Source organism: Giraffa tippelskirchi, chromosome 12, assembly GCF_054371585.1.
Source record: "Giraffa tippelskirchi isolate mGirTip1 chromosome 12, T2T-mGirTip1v1.2.pri, whole genome shotgun sequence".
Taxonomy (NCBI): domain Eukaryota; kingdom Metazoa; phylum Chordata; class Mammalia; order Artiodactyla; family Giraffidae; genus Giraffa; species Giraffa tippelskirchi.
In genome coordinates, this window is record NC_137286.1 from 859,749 (window position 1) to 875,621 (window position 15,873).

General features: G+C 67.7%; 1 protein-coding gene across 12 annotated transcripts in view; it reads left to right on the top strand.

The window, feature by feature from the left end:
* The window catches only part of BRF1 (BRF1 general transcription factor IIIB subunit), a 66,581-nt gene extending 53,522 nt beyond the window's left edge, over positions 1-13,059 (top strand). For 4 of the 12 annotated variants that reach the window (XM_081551190.1, XM_081551193.1, XM_081551196.1 and 1 more), the window contains 6 exons: positions 41-122; positions 225-280; positions 602-915; positions 2,156-2,207; positions 2,411-2,582; positions 2,866-3,840. In XM_081551190.1, coding sequence (XP_081407316.1) covers positions 41-122; positions 225-280; positions 602-915; positions 2,156-2,207; positions 2,411-2,582; positions 2,866-2,903 — 714 coding nt within the window. In that variant the 3' untranslated portion in view covers positions 2,904-3,840. Of the gene's footprint in view, positions 1-40; positions 123-224; positions 281-601; positions 916-2,155; positions 2,208-2,407; positions 2,583-2,865; positions 3,841-5,777; positions 6,066-10,126 lie in introns of those variants that run through there. The other 8 variants (XR_014071590.1, XR_014071591.1, XR_014071593.1 and 5 more) reach the window with 8 other exon arrangements.
* Positions 13,060-15,873: the final 2,814 nt, after the last annotated feature.

Below are 15,873 nucleotides of genomic sequence, written 5' to 3' on the forward strand. Positions count from 1 at the left end.
CGGGCATGCCCCCTGAGTGTGACCCTGTGCTCTGCCCCAGTACATCCTGAACGAGGCGGAAGCCCGCGTGAAGGCCGAGCTGTGGATGCGGGAGAACGCCGAGTACCTGCGGGAGCAGAAGGGTGAGTTCCCGCCTGGTGCCCGGGACGTGGGCCTCGTGGGCCCCTGCCCGCCCGGGTGCCCCGGGACACAGGCCTCGCTGACCCCACTCCTTGGTCTTTCAGAGAAAGAAGCGAGAATCGCGAAGGAGAGGGAGCTGGGCATCTACAAGGAGCACAAGGTGGGCACCCTCCCCAGGGGCCTGAGCGCGCGCCTCCGGGCTGTGCTGTCAGCCTCCCACTCGCAGAGGCTGCCCCCGGACCCAGACGGTCCTGCTTGAGGCTCGGAACGGCTGGGGACTGCTCGGTGGGCCGTGGGCAGGGGGCAGCGCTGGCCACCCAGGGGCCCGTCTCTCCGGGGAGAGTGAGAGGCCCCAGCCAGCCCTGATGGCGTGAGTCTCCTTCCCAGGAGTCCGCCTGGTGCCCCCCACATCCTGACTGGCACCTGGCCGGTTCGTAGCACCAAGGCCCACAGGAAGCATAAGTTTTGTGTTTCTCTCAAGCCCAAGAAGTCCTGCAAGCGCCGGGAGCCGATCCAGGCCAGCACAGCCGGGGAGGCCATCGAGAAGATGCTGGAGCAGAAGAAGATCTCTAGCAAGATCAACTATAGCGTGCTGCGGGGCCTGGACGCTGGGGGCGGCCCGCATGGGGAGGACGGCCCCCCGCCCCGGGACAATGGCCCCCCGCCCGGGGAGGACACGGCCCCCCAGGGGGAGGGCGCCCGGCCCCCGGAGCGGACCAGTGCCCGGAGGCTGTCCCGGCGAAAGACGCCCTCCAGGAGAAGCCAGCCTGACCCCTCGACCAGTGTGGGCAAGAGGTACTGTGTCAGGTGGGCCTGGGGGGCAGGCTGGGGTCGGTCACCTCCCGCATGCCAGAAACTAGCCTCGATGTCTGGAGCCTGCGCCGCCCTGGTGGGGAGCTGAGTGGGGCTCCAGCCTTGGCGGGGTCGCGGCATCAGAGACGGTTCTGACTGAGAAACAGGTGGGGCAGGCCTGTTCCCCACCCAGGGGCTCCCGGAAGCCCCCACACCACCCTACCCTGGGAGAGACCGCTGACGGGGCCCTGGGGCTGGGGGAAGACAGCTGCGTGGCCACAGGGCCCTCCTAGCTGGGGTTGGTGGGCCGCTCTGCTTGGGCAGGTCCAGCCAGCTCCGCATGCCCGCCCCCGGGCTCCCATGAGGCCCGAGACTGGTCGGCATGCCCCCAGCCTGGTCCCGGGGTGCTCTCTGGGTGCTCCCAGGCCCTGCTCGGAGGCCTGGCCGCCCGCGGGGCAGCGTGCGAACGGCTGTGGGGCATGTCGAGAGGAGACCTGCTCCTCTGGCCTTCCTCTGCTCCGCTGACGTGCCCTGCCCATCGGGCGGGCGCGCGGGTAGTGAGGGGCCTGCCGCTGGCTCCCTCCTCTTGGCTTCCAGGACTCCGGGCTGCTCTGCCTGGCCTGGGGTCACTGCTTCCACAGCCCGTGCACCCGTTTCCCCGGAGAGCCGTCCTGCAGGAGGGACTGACTCAGGCCGTGCACAGCTGTGCCCTTGCCTGCCGCCTCCCCCTCCAGGCTTCCGGCCAGGGCCGCATGAGAGCCCTGAGGCCCCACTGCTGACAGGCAAGGCTGCCCGCAGCCGAGCTGGAGGGCCTGCTGTCAGGTGTCCACTGCTGGAGGCTCTCTTGGGGTCCATTCTAGGTGTCGCTGGCGCTCACTGCAGCAGGGCCGGGCTGGGAGGGTCCAGCGCAAGTGCAGGCAGGACAATGGTGGCTGCGGCCTGATTGTCCCAGCTTCTCCCCGGCTGTGCCCTGTGTGGACACGAGGCCGAGAGGGCGGCCCGCTTGTCCAGCGATCTGCCCAGCCCGCTGGGTTGGGGCAGGTGGAGGGCGGCCAGGCCTGGGTGGAGGAGGCGGCTGTGGGACACTCCAGGGGTGAGGGGCCAGCGCTTGAGGCCTGGGGGACAGGACCAGCATCCCTGTCCTCCACCGCCGGCCAGTGTGGAGAGCAGGCCTCTCCAGGCCATGTCCTCCTGGGCGGAGGTGTGGCCTGCGCTGAGGCCGCGTCACTCTGCTCTCTTCCAGGTTGAGGCCGATGGTTTCAACGCAGCCGGCGAAGAAGGTAGCACTTGAAGAGGTGTGTCGGCGCGGGGCGGGGGCCGGGGGTCCTTGGGGAACACGGCGGCGCCAGGGTGGGAGTCCTCGGGGAAGAGGGTGCCTGCACGGGGTCCAGAGGGCACGCCCATCCAGGCAGAAGGACCGGGCCCTGGGAGCCGGGGCCCAGCAGTGGGGCGGCCCGGAGCCTGCCCACGCCTGCCCAGCCCCTCACCTCACCAGCAGGCCTCAGTCCCAAACACCTGCTCCCTGGAGGCCGAGCACGTCAGGCCCTCAGCCATCGTGGTGGAGAGCGGGCCTGTGTCGTACCACGCGGAGGAGGATGCAGAGGAGGAGGACGCGGAGGAGGAGGACGGGGAGCCCTGCGTCAGCGCCCTGCAGATGATGGGCGGCAACGGTGTGTGCGGGCGGGCGGGCGCTCCGGGAGGGCCTTGTGGGTTTTGTGGAAGGAGCTGGCTGGGCCCTGCTTGCTGTGCAGGCGGGGGCTCCGGGCCGCCCGGCTGGCATGAGAAAGGTCCGAGCCCGCCCCGCACCTGAGGGCGCTCGGGGGGCCACGTCGGTGGGGGCAGGGCCTGCAGGGCTGGCGGTAGGGCCATGGGGGGCGCGTGGGGGGCTCTGCTCCTGGGGCAGCAGGGAGCAGCGGGCCTCACCCCCGTGGGTCACTGCCTCTTGCTCTGCAGATTACGGCTGTGACGGGGACGATGACGACGGCTACTGAGGCGGCCTCACGGCTGGCACGTCCGCTGGTGGTCCTGCCGCTGGCTCCCGAGGGTCCGATGGCCTCGGGTCAGCCCCCAGTGAGCAGCAAGACTCGGTGATGAGAGAGGTGCCACCCTGCTGCCCGGCGGCCTCGTGCACAGCTGCCCACGACCTCGTGGCCCTTGCTGTTGGGACCCTGCTCTGAGCAACGTGAGGAGCGTGTCTGTTTCTCGGCAGAGGTGGGTCTCATGGCCCAGGAACCCTTGCTGGTGGCTCTGCTGCGTCCAGTGGAGAGAAACTGCGGCCCAGGGAGGCCCAGCGCGTGTCAAAGCTCGTGGAGGCCCTGCGGGCTCCAGACCCTGCTCTGCCCCAGGCGGCCGGGAGCCTGTGCCCCTCGCCTCCTCACCGCGTCTGAGAAGCACTTTGCGTCCAGCTGACCCCCGGCCAGGCCTTCCCGCTCTGTCCGGGCCCGGGGACCGCGCAGGCGTGCACCAAGGAGCCCACACTCTGCCCAGCCCCGCAAGGCGGCTGGCACCACTCAGCAGGTGCGTGCGCAGCTGTCCTGGGCACCCATGAGGCCGCTGGGTGCCTCCCGCCCGAGCTGTGCCCAGGTCCCTGTCCTGAGAGGCGTGGCCGGCAGAGGTCCTCCGCTTGGTGGCACTCGGGCCCTCCTGGACCAGCCTTGCCGTGGGAAGGCCCGGAGCCCTTGGCCTGGCCTTGCGCATCGCTGCTCGGGGGGTGTCCACGAGGGGCCCACAGAGGCTTCTGCTTCTCCAGGCCAGCCTCTGCCCCTCACGGGGTAGGCAGGCCCTGTGGCGTCCACCCCAGAGGGCATCGCAGCTCACGGGGGCATCTCAGGGCCCTCGCTGTGCCCCTCGGCTGGGACCCCAGGGGGCCTGGCAGGCTAGAGTCGAAGGTTGGCTGGTAAAACAGAAAGAGCGTTGCTTGAGCAGAAACCTGTGGAGTGTGTGGTCTGCAGCCCCGTCTGGCTCCCTAGAGCAGCGAGGTTCGGCGGGGGCGCTGGGTCTCCAGGCTCCACGCGTGCCCTCTTGTCAGGTGGGGGACCGGTGACAGGTCCACCCTCACAGGAAGGCCCTGAGCCTCTGCAGAGTCTGTTAGAGGGGCCTCGTGGACGGGGGCCACTGCCCCACACGGGGAGAAGGCGCTCGCTGGGCAGAGCCCGGGAGCCTCCGGGTGGGGCTGGCGACTGGCGGGGGGCGGCCAGGCCGCGTGTGCCGTGTTCTAGAGGCAGAGGTCTGGCTGGACGCTTCCCCGGGAGGCGGACAGGAGGCCGTTCTGCAGGCCCTTGCCCCGGAGCTCCCTTCACAGAGGAGGAGCTAACAGTCTTGCGGGGGGGCAGTCAGGCCGGCCTGCAGAGGAGAGGCTGCTGAGCCGGGGCGGGGGAGCGGGGGAGCACGTCCGGGGGAGTATGCGCGGGGCGGCCGCAGGGCGAGGCAGGGTGCGCTGCGTCCCCAGCTGCGCCCACTCAGGTTGATGTCAGCAGGGTCTCCCATGGGTGCTCGCCCGAGCAGGGCACGCGACTGGCCGCCGGGCTCTGCACGGCGCTGGGACCGGCCGGGGGAGGCAGCCTGCGTACACTGGGGCCCAGGGCGGCCCGTCCCTGCCGCGCGGTGGGTGGGCCACGTGCCCTGCCCCTCCTCCAGCGTGAGGCCGGGCTCTCCAGGCCCCCTGCCTGCCCCCAGCACGCGGCCTGGCTCCTCCTCCGGGGTGTGCTGCTCTCCCTGTCAGTCTCACTTTCCCGGCTCGTCCCCCAGCGGCCTGGGGGTGGAGGAGGGCCGGCCGGGAGAGGACTGCAGGGCCTGCACACACACAGGTGCATACCTGTGCACAGACACGCCGGTGCTGCTCACGCCGCCTCCCCCGTGTCCCTGCAGGCCACCGACAGGGCGCCGGGTCCCTGCTCAGACCCAGGCCCACCCCCAGCGGGGCTGAGCTCTGGGACCCGAGGCCTCATGGTGCCTCGGGAACCCTTGCAGGGCCGCTGTGACAGGGCCGCCCGCCTCCCGCAGAGGATGCAGCGCCTGCTGGCATCCGGCCCACGCCGCGCTCCGTGACCTCGCGGCCCCTCGCCCCTCTGGGCCTCGGAGTCGGGATCACGGGTGCCCTTCCTGGCTGGACTGGGTGGGCCATGCAACCTGCCGCTTGCTGCCTCAGGCCCCTCCGAGAAGGTGGGGCAGGCCCAAGACACCCCTGGGGAGCCCCCTCCCGAGCCGGCTTGCCCAGGCGCCTGGGCTGGAGCCTCAGCAGCCTGGTCCCTGATGCCCTGAGCTGGCGGTGGGAGCCCTGGCCGGTGGGGGTCAGGCAGAAGGCAGGCTGGAGTGGACACCCTCCTGAGAACCGGGCGCTGGGGGCATCTGTGCAGGCGCTCGGGGCTCGGTCTCCGCCCCATCCTGCCCCCTGCCCAGTTCACCTCATGGTCACACCAGCTTGCTTGGCTGCCACCTGCCCCCCAGCGGCTCCCCACACCTGCCTGGCTCCCACGGCCATGTCCAGGTGGATCAGGCCTCCAGACGGGCAGCAGGGCTGGTGGCTGCCTGCTGCCCCACGGCCCCTGGGGCGCTGGGGGTCTTTCTGAGGGAGGGGCAGCTTCGGGGGGGCCCCTGAGAACCAGGGTCCCTGACACCCCCCTCTGGTAGAGCCCAGCCTGAGCACCCACTGTGCCCTGCCCACTGGCAGCCCCACAAACGCTGCTCCCGCGGCTCAGCGCTGGGCGAGGTGCAGACCGCCCCCCATCCTACCGCCCCCCTTCCTACCGCCCCCCATCCTGCCGCCCCGGGTCGATGCCCATTCTCCTGTCCTCCCATCCAGCTCTTGCCCTTGCCAAGCCCCTTTGCTGTGTCTACACCCTAGTCCTACGTCTGTTTCTCAGCAGGCTGGAGCGCTGGCCGAGTGAGGGCCGTGCGTCTGAGCAGGAGAGGGGCTCTTGTCCCTCCTGCGCTGAGGGGTCCCTGGGAGAGCCAGGATGTTCCCAGCCCCCAGGGCTGGGGCTGCCCTGCAGGCGGTGCAGCAGGTGTGGCCTCGGGTCCTCAGCCACCCTGCCTCGTGGGGCCCAGCCCCTCAGCCACTGCCTTCAGGCTGCTGGGTCAGTGCCCAGCTTCCCCCTCCCAGGCCCCAGGCGGGGTCCAGCACTGCACAATAAAGGCTGCCTTTGAAGCCGCGAGCCCAGTTCAGGGCTTTTGTTCTCTGTCGCACCGTCCAGTTGCTGGTGGGTCAGGACGGCTCTGCCCCCAGGACCCTGCTCTGTGCCACCCCCACTGGCGTGGGCGCCCCAGGCTCGCCGTCATCCACATGCCCATCCTGTTCTCCTGGGCTGAGGACCCCTCACCCGGCAAGACCATGGGGATCAGTGTGGACAGAAAGCAGCCCCTGCCCGACCCTGGGCCCGCGTGTCACCCCAGGCTCCGCTGCCGGGGCTCTGGCTACCCCTCGTCTCTGCCTCAGGGCCCAGCAGACCCCGAGTCCAGACCCTCAGCCCAGCCGCCTGCACCTCCAGGGAGCCCATGCCGCTGCCACACTGCAGGGCCGGCCCCGGGCAGCAGGGGGCGCCCCAGGACCAGCCGGGCCGGCGGGGGCGCCGGGCTCCGGGACGGCTGCTGCTTGTCTATCCCGCGGGGGGGGGGGTGGCTGCCTGCCTCACAGCCTCAGGCTCTGGCCCCCCCACCCCCCAGCCTTGGGTCCTCCTGACATTCTCCCGGTTCCCTGTGGCCACATCCGCAGAACAGCTGGCACCCTGCTCTTGCACACCGGCCCGCTGGGGGCCCTGATGGGCCATTACCTCCTGGGGGCAGAGGCGCCTGAGTCACGGTCACTCGCGGGCAGGCGGCAGCTGCCCTGGCTGGTTGGCGCCTCCCTGCGTCGGCCTGGCCTACGTGCCTGGAGGGCTGGCTGATCCCTGGGGAGGCCTGGGCCCCAGCCAGGCTGGCAAGGGGTGGGGTCCGAGGGTCGGGCTCCAAGGCTTTGGGCCTCAGGCCCTGACAGCCTGGGCCCTTCCCAGGGGCTGTGGGCGGCGGCAGAGGGGAGGCACTCTGCTTTCCTGCCAGGACAGGAGCCTAGCTCAGGAAGCCATCACACAATGGTCCAACTGGGTCCTGGGAGGGCAGGGGGCCAGAATGGTGGGACCCGACCCTGACCTCAGCCCCAGCCCCGGCTGTCCCCGCCACCTCGGCCCTGGCGAGGCCAGTGGAAGGCTGCAGTGGGGCAGGTGCTAGGCAGGCTTGTGGTGGGCAGGTGGGCTGCCACACATCACAGGGGCCACTGCGGAGGCCACGCAGACTCAGCTGAGGCCTGGCTGGAGGCAGCGCCGCCCTGCTAGACAGTGTGGGGACCGTCCTCTCCTTGGCGACGAGGGCCCTTCACCCAGCGCAGACTGAGTAATCGCCTCCCCCACCCGGAGGTCACAGTGAATAAGGACATTGTCTGCCAGGTGCCCGCCTTGGTGGGGCCTGGGAAAATACCCGTGCGGGGCTCGGCAGGGGCCTGGCTGCCATGGGCCCTGCCGCCAGCCTCAGCAGCTGGGGAGCTGAGCCGGTGGCGGGGGGGATGCCCCCGGGGTGGGAGGGCTTGGGTCAGTGAGGGCCACACCGGTAGGACCTGAAGGCAGGCAGCGGGGGCCCCGGACAGACCCCTCGGGGGCTCGCACCTCTGGCTCTCCCTCCCCACAAGCCCCTGCTGGGGTGTTCCAGCCACACACAGAGCTCTTGAAAACAGACCCTGTTCATCGGTTCATGGGTTTACTTACTCAGCAGACCTCGCCAAAGCTCTGCGGGTCTGCGGTCGGCCGTGAGGACGGGAATACCCCCGGGGGGGGATCGGCCCCCGTGCTGCAGGAAAATGCGGCAGCAGGAGTGGGCGTGAGCAGAGCCGCTGTGCAGGGCAGAGGCGAGGGGGCCACAGGGGGGCCGGGCCACTGGGCAGGGCTGAGCGGGAGGGCCCTGCGCTGTCAGCGGGAAGCAGGCGGAAGGGCCTACAGTGATGGAGAGGTGGTGCGGGGGCTGGGGGCCGAGCTCACCAGCCTGTGGATGGCACACCACCCTTCCCCCCGGTTGGTGGACCCCAGCCTGGCCCTGGGCAGAGACAGACTTTCCCAACGACGGTCACTGATCCAGCCTGGGAATGTTAATCTCAGGGAGATGGCGTGGTGGTCACAGGCCAGGCCGCAGGGTACAAAGGAGTGCCGGGCACACGTGGGCACACCCTGAGCAGAGCCCCCACTTCTAGCCCCCCAGGCATGGCCAGTGGCAGGGGGCTCTGCTGTGCCAGCCTGCAGGCGGCCCTACAGGGTGGGCCTGAGTGGGATGGCTGGTGTGCGCCACGAGGACCCTCTTGCGGGGTTTGTGTGTGTGTGGCGGTCAGTGCTGAAAGAACCTTTCTCCAGGGAGGTGTCCACCCCAACAGCTGGTGGTTCCTTTAGCGTTATCATTTGGCCTGGTGGGTGCCCTGCGAGTTCAGACCAGGATGAGCCTCCCGGTGCCCTCTCTGCCCCGCCCCACCGTCCTGACCCACACGGTGTCCCCAGGCGCACTGGGCAAGGGGTGCACTGGGGTGAGGGGGGGTCTGCCCATGAGCGGCAGAGTCTGGGTTCACGCTGGGGGGGTCTAGGGGCCCAGTAAAGGTCAGAGACAAGTTCCATGGAGTGGAGGCATCCCCTGGGAAGCCCCAGGATGGGAGAGGTGTAGGGGTTAGTCCAGAAGACTTCCTGGAGGAAGAGGGGTCCACACTGAGACCAGAAGGAGGAGAAACTGGACAGGCCGTGACACGGTCCAGAGGAGGAAGGTGGGCCGCCGACCTGAGGCTGGGTGACCACACCGGGAGAGGTGGTGAGAACTGGGGGTCCCCAGAGGTGGTGATGTCGGGGTTCTTTAGGGATGGGGGACAGCAGGGCCCGTGGGAGGGAGCAAGCGTGTGGCCACGGGAAGTCTTGTGCTTTGAGCAGGAGCTCGTGCTCAGCCCCGTGGACCCTGCAGCTCTGGCTGCCCACCTTACTGGCTACGGGCATGGGGAACTGGGGGGCACAAAGAGGTGGGGGCACCTCAGCCCTTCTCGTTGTGGATGGGGGAGGGAGGGACAGACTAAAAGACGGGGAGATGCCAGTGAATGGACTGGGGACAGGGCCTCAGAGTGGCCCTGCCAGCCAGGTTTAGGCTGGGCTGAGGGCAGGAGTTCACGTTCGCAGGAGTTGGGGGGCGTGGGCCCGGGTGTCCCTAGGGCAGGCTCTCGATGAGTCACTGATGACCTGGTGTCCCGGCGCCGCGGGTCCAGGCTGCGCGGGCCACAGGAAGCGTCGTGGGCTGATAAAGGGCGGGAGTCAGAAGCCGCCGGGCCTCTCACTTCCTGCATTCGGAGCAGCAGGGCTTGGTGCTGGGCGGAGGCTGGGCAGGCAGCTGCTCATGCAGGCCGGGGGTCTGTGGCCCAGCCTGGACGGCTCCCGGAATACCATGTGACCCGTGAGAACTTGGCTGTGCTTGCGGAGACCGCGGCAGGGCATCGAGGTGGGCACGGGTTCCCACGTGGCCTCTGGCTGGAGGGCGGCCACAGTTCTGAGGCTTCGGATCAAAGGGTGGAGTGGAGAAGGTGGTCAGGTCAGGACACAGCCAGGGCCAGCACGGGGTGGAGGACAACACGGCAGGTAGGCCAGGGTTGGCATGAGTCCACCTGAAGGTCAGGTATGTCTGTCCGCCCAGTGACCACGGTTACCTCAGTTACTCAGGAGATGGGGTGCTCACAGCACGTGAGCAAGAGGGGTTAGAGGAGTTGGCAGGGGTCATCTGGCTCCTTGGAGGGCATGACCCCAGGCCACTGAGTGGCAGTCTGGGCAGCCTCACTGAGGCACCTGGAGCCATGTAGGCTGCCTTATAGCACCACCCCCAGGGACCGCAGCCCCAGCACTCCACCATGCCGCTCTGCCCATGGCCACAAGCTGCTGGCCCGCCACCACCCCCATCACCATCTCTCCCCACCCAACTCCACCCAACCCCACCCCTGGGACCTTGGCAGAGTCACCATGCAAACACCCCAACGGTCACCTTATCCACAGCCACTGCTACCATCATGGCTGGACGGACAGAACAGGGCTGCTGTAGGCCTGAACTCCCCAGACCCCTGCCCTGCCTGGGGCGTGCCAGGCCCGGAAGTGGGCTATGTCATCCCACCAGGAAGAGCGAGCTTGTCTCGGTTCTCCCAGACCTCTAGGTTTTGCCCCTCTCAGTCCTGTCCTCCCCGCAGGTTCCAGGCGACGCCTTCCCGGACGCGGACAACCCCTGCCACATTCAGAGCCTCCCAGACCAGGGGTGATGCCGGGGGCTCCTAGGCCCTGCAGAGCCAGCTTAGGGCTGACTCCTGACCTCAGCCCCAATGCTCTCTCTTGGAGCTGGCTCTCGGCACTGAGCCTCTGCACACAGAGCGGACCGTGTTCACCACGTGTCCAGGGACCTCAGGAGGACTGCCCCAGGCAGGCGTGAGGACCAGGCTGCCCTCTCTACCCTCGGAGCACAGCGAGCCGCGCGTGACCCTTGCAGAGAGCCAGGGCCTCCAGGAGGCGCAGGAGGCGCCAACTTCCTCCGCTTTCCGAGGGGACACTTCCCCAAGCGCGGCTTCTGCAGCCCTCGACAGGTCCAGCCGGCGTGCTCACCGGGGCGGGGCCAGGTGGGGGAGGAGCCTGCTGGGGACGGGGCCTCCCGGGTTGGCTCCCCATTGGCCGCCCGTCCGCGGGGCGGGGCCAGATGGGACGAGCCTATGGGGTGGGGCTGCCCAGGTTGGCTCCCCATTGGCCGCCCGTCCGCGGGCCGGGGCCGAACCGGCCACGAGGCCCCGCCTGGGGTCCAGGAGCCCGTGGAGTCCGCAGAGCGGTCTTATCAGCGCGGGCAGCTGGTGGCCTGTCCGTGCGCTAGCGCCCCGGCCCAATTCAATGGCCATTGTCTGCCGGCCCCTTTGTTCAGGAGGCGGCCACTTCCTGCGGGGCTGGGTTGGGGCGGGCAGGCAGGAAACGCTCCGAGCTGAGGCCCAGACTCCGAGGCCGCCCCCGCCCGGGGTCAGAGGTGACGGCCACCTGCCCGGGGCCACCCTGGGCCCTGGGCCGGGGGCTCCGAGCCAGACCAGGGGCGAGGCTGGTCTCAGCTCAGCCCTTTCCTCTGGGTCTCCGTCTGCCTGTCGCAGAATGGACGGACGAGTCAGAATAGCTGCTCCCGGGGAAGGTTGATGGGGGCTGGGCTCATGAGATCAGATCCCATAGAGCTGCGGGAGGGGCGGGGAAGGAGTAGGATGACTCTCGGGCAGAGGGGTGCCCCTCGCAGGCCTGTGCTCTTCCTCTGACCCTTGTTAGGGGTGACAGGCTTGACGAGGTTAAGGACAGCAGCAGGCAGAACTCAAGTCCCAGAGGGTGGAACCCAGCTCCCACTACCTTGGCAGAAGGAGGAGCCCACTGGGGCTCCAGGCTGGGCAGGACTGTGGCCTGGCAGAGGAAGAGGGAGACAGGGTGCCCGGTGCTTCCCCACCTGGGCCAGACCTCCTGTTGCTCCTTCCCTGGGTTCCGCCAAGCAGTCCTGCCCATCCTGGACAGATGGTCCAGCTGGGGTCACCCCAGGCCTCCTCGTCCGTCCCTGAGCCAAGGCTGCCCACTCACCAGGCCCTGGCCTCAGTCACGTGCTCATCCACAGCTGAGAGTGGGGTCTGCGAGGGGTGAAGAGAGACACAGCTGCCCTGTCCTTACCGAACCTCTGCCTGCTTCCCACCACACAGGATGGACTTCTCTGGGCCGGCCCTGGCCCGCCTCCCCTCCCTAGAGCCCTGGAACTGCAGTGCCTTTCTCTGAGTATCCGTCTCACCCCACACACACCGTGTTCCACCGTGCAAAGCCCTCCCTGACTCCGTCCAACTCAACAGAAAAAATCACCGTGGCTATCAGTGTGGTTATTTCCAATGGGATTTAATATGAGGAGTTGGTTCCAGAGGTCTTAGGAGCACTGGACGCCACTGCCTGAGGTCAGAGGACCCCAGGGGAGAGTTGTTACCCAGACCCCACCATGGGTGCCTCCCCGCAGGGCTGGGCCTCTGCAGCCTCAGCCCGCTCTGAGCTCAGCTGTAACGCCAGGGTTTGTGCAGAGACGCGAGATGTCAGGTGGAGAGCACCCTGCAGCACCAGGACGGTGCCAGCGCTTCGCAAAGGGCAGTGAGCACGTGCAAGTGGCCAGGGCACCCGCCAGGGCAAGAGGGGGACTGTGCCACCCTGGAGGTCACAAGGTCCAGGAGAGGGGGTGGCGGCTTGAACTTGATCCCATCTGAAAGACCAAGTGGGGTGCTGATGTGGGTGGGATTTGGGGGGAATGCCTGTGAAGAATCGGGGGGCGAGGAGTGGGGGCCAGACCCCATGCAGGGTGCCTGCCCCAGGGAAGGCAGGGGTGGCAGGACGTGGGCAGAAGGGGCCTCCCCACCCCTGCAGTGCTCCACCGCTCCCTCGGAGGCCAGCAGCAGCCGTGGGCAGGGGCCCCAGTGCATCGGGTGCATCGGGGCTGGGGGTGGGGGAGCAGTGGGGCTGCTGTCCACCAGCCTTGAAGCTGGATGTCCTGTTGTCCAGTTGCTCAGTCGTGTCTGACTCTTTGCGACCCTTGGACTGCAGCACGCCAGGCTTTTCTGTCCTTCACTGTCTCCCGGAGTTTACTCAAACTCACGTCAGTTGAGTCAGTGATGCCATCCAACCATCTTCTGTCACCTCCTCCTCCTCCTGTCTTCAATCTTTCCCAGCATCAGGGTCTTTTCCAACAAGTCACTTATTCGCATCAGGTGCAAAAGTATGGAAGCCTCACCATCACTCCTTCCAATGAACACCCAGGACTGATCTCCTTTAGGATGGACTGGTTGGATCTCCTTGCAGTCCAAGGGACTCTTAAGAGTCTCCTCCAACACCACAACTCAAAAGCATCAATTCTTCAGCGCTCAGCCTTCTTTATGGTCCAACTCTCACATCCATACATGACTACTGGAAAAACCATAGCTTTGACTATATGGACCTTTGTTGGCAAAGTGATGTCTCTGCTTTTTAATATACCATCTAGATTTGTCATAGCCTTTCTTCCAAGGAGCAAGCATCTTTTAATTTCATGGCTGCAGTCACCATCTGCAGTGATTTTGGAGCCCAAGAAAATAAAGTCTGTCACCATTTCCGTTGTTTCCCCCTCTATTTGCCATGAAGTGATGGGACTGGATGCCATGGTCTTAGCGTTTTGAAACTTAAGCATCCTCTCCTGGAGCGCCCCATGAACAGTGTGAAAAGGCAGGACGTCCCAGGGAAGCCTCATCTCAACCATCAGGGCCTGCCCTGCAGTGCTGTCTGCAGCACCTGCAGAGAAGGGCCCCGTGTCCCCAGGGCAAGGCGGTAGGTCCTACCACCTCTGTGCTCTGGGCCCTGAATGAGGGGTGAGTGGGTGAGGCCTGAGCTCCAAGGAGAGGTACGGCCATGGTGGGCTCTGGGTGTGGGAGCGGCCGAAGCCTCAGGAGAAGGCAGGAGGGTGGTCAGCCAGGGCTTCCCTCAGGAGAGACCGAGGCCAGTGGCCACAGGGTGGCCCCCAGGGCTGGGGTGTGGTGGGCGGCTCATAGCTCACTTGAGTCCCTGTGCCCACGGACAGAGGAAGGTTTAAACACAGAGGCTGGGACAGCCTGCCAGGCTGTGTGCTCTGGAGAGTGCATCAGTGCTGGAATTACTGGGCAGGAGGGCCAGTTGGCAGCCCGTCCTCAGGGAAGAGGTGGGTGGAGACAGCGTCCTCAGCACGTGGCCCAAGAACCCCGCAGTGTGAGCCTGGGCCCGGCACTCCGTCTCGGCCACCGGCGCCCTGCTCTGCATCAAACCCCCTCTTCCAAGGCCCTGTCCATAAACTTCTTCTGGGAAGGGAAAGACCCCAGGGGTGCCCTCAGGATCCTGCCTCCCCCTTCAGCAGGTCAGCAGTCCCCTGGGCTCTGGGTCTGACCACCTGGGCCAGCTGGACCCCGCGGGCAGAGGCATTGGGACCTTCAGCCCGTGGCTGCCCTTGTGGGCCACAAGCACTCAGCATCGCCATATCCAGGGGTGCCTCCAGGCCGCCCTTCCCCAACCCAGAACGTGGAAGGAGGCCCAGGCTCTGCTGCTGCTACGCCTCCCTGGAACCTCTGCCTCCCACCCACGGCAGTGCCCACGGCCTGCCCTCACCATGGCACCACATCTGCTCTGCCCTGGACCCTCTGTCCCCTGAGAGGCTGTCTTCATGGCCCACTCTGTCCAAGGCCCCCTCCTCAGGAAGCCCCCCATTCCTCTTCCCAGCCCTGCTGCTGCCTGAACAGTGCCAGTCCCTCTGCATGTAAGCAAGCTGCTAGGGTTGGAGCTGAAGCTTGGGAGGAGGGTAGGGGCCTGGAGGACTGGGGTGAGGGGTGGACCCTTGCCCAGCCTCGGGGCCCTGGCCGACTTGGCGAGGAGCTCCTCTTTGTGGGAGGTCCCTGTGTGAACCACTCTCTGCCATAGCACAAATGCAGGAAATCGCCATTCTATCAAGCTCTATTTTCTCCCACGGAGGGAAAGTCTGTCACACGAAGGGCATTGTTCCCGGGCTCGTGCCTTCCGGGCGGGTCCGGCTACACTGGGCGCGCGCGTCCCTCGGTCCCTGGGGCTCCTGGCTGCCCTGTTTCCCTTTGAGACCCCGGGGCGCCTGGGGGTTGGGAACGCGGGGCCTCGTCCAGCCCCCGGCCCAGGGCAACACCTGCGGTCCAAGCCTGTGCACGTCCAGAAGCCCGCACTGAGGGGGGTCAGAGTGAGGTCAGGGCCGGGCCGCACACACTCCTGCCGTCCCAGCCCCTCCCCGCACCCCTGCCGCCCTCCAGACCCGCCCGGGGGCCAGGTGCTGTCCCCTGCCTCAGCTCTGCCCAACTCTGCCCTCTCAGGCCACTCTGTCCCCGGAGATCCCGCAGGGTTTGGGGGCCCGGAAGCTACCTAGGCCGTGCCGGGGGGGAGGGTGCAGGCTGCCCTCAGGGACCCCCGCCCGGGGCCGCAGCGTCCCCCTGCGAGCAAGGAGCCCGAGTGGTAAGGGCGCTGTGTCACCTGCCCCCAGCTCAGCTGTGCTGGAGGACGACAGGCGTCTGTCGGCGGCCACGGGAGCTCTGAGCGACCCCAGAAAGGGTGGAGGACAGCAGGCAGCCCCTCCTCACATCCTGGGAGGCTCCAGGGAGGGGCTGGGCACCTGGAGGCGCAGGGGTGGGGCTGCTGCAGCAGGAGACACAGACACCAGACCCCAGATTCAAACGGGACTGGTGGGGGGTGGGCGGGGCCGGGGCCGGACGGCGTGGAGAGGGGACTGGGGCTAGGATGGCTAGGGGTGAGCAGGAGGGCTGGGCTGCAGGCCGAGGCCCTGCCGGGGCCTGAGTATGTCTCCCTCAGCTCCACGAGTCCACGGTGGAGCCTGGGCACCCAGGCCAGGCAGGAGAAACGCAGCTGTGGGCGAGAGGGACGAGACCAGACAGGGAGGGAAGCAGGGGTGGGGTCAGGGCGAGAGTGCAGAGGCCCCGGGGGAGGCCACCAGTCCTCCGATGGGGAGATACTGGCTGGTGGGGGCGCGCTGCCCAGGAGGAGAACAAGATGGAGGTGGGCGTCCGTGGAGCCCCAAGCCCCCAACCCTGACCCTCCCCGACCCCTCTGGATCTCTGTGTCCAGGCCTGAGCTCCGCGCCTGCTTGGAATCCGCAGCCTGACTCCCGGGCTCCCCGCGGCCAGCCAGCCCCCACTGCCCCTGCCCCGGGGGAACCTCCCTCTCATCAGGAACCCCTCGACCAGCAGCCTGACCTCTGGATCCACGGGCTGCCCGTCACCCACTCTGGGGAAAGGCTGAGCCCTGGAGGAAGCCGACGTCCACCCACCCGTCCACCTGCCCAGACTTCTGTGCGCCACCCGGGACATCCCCCAGGCTGGGGCCAGCAGGAAGCCCCTCACCAGCCCACGGGGGCTCCGGGCCCTGGCCC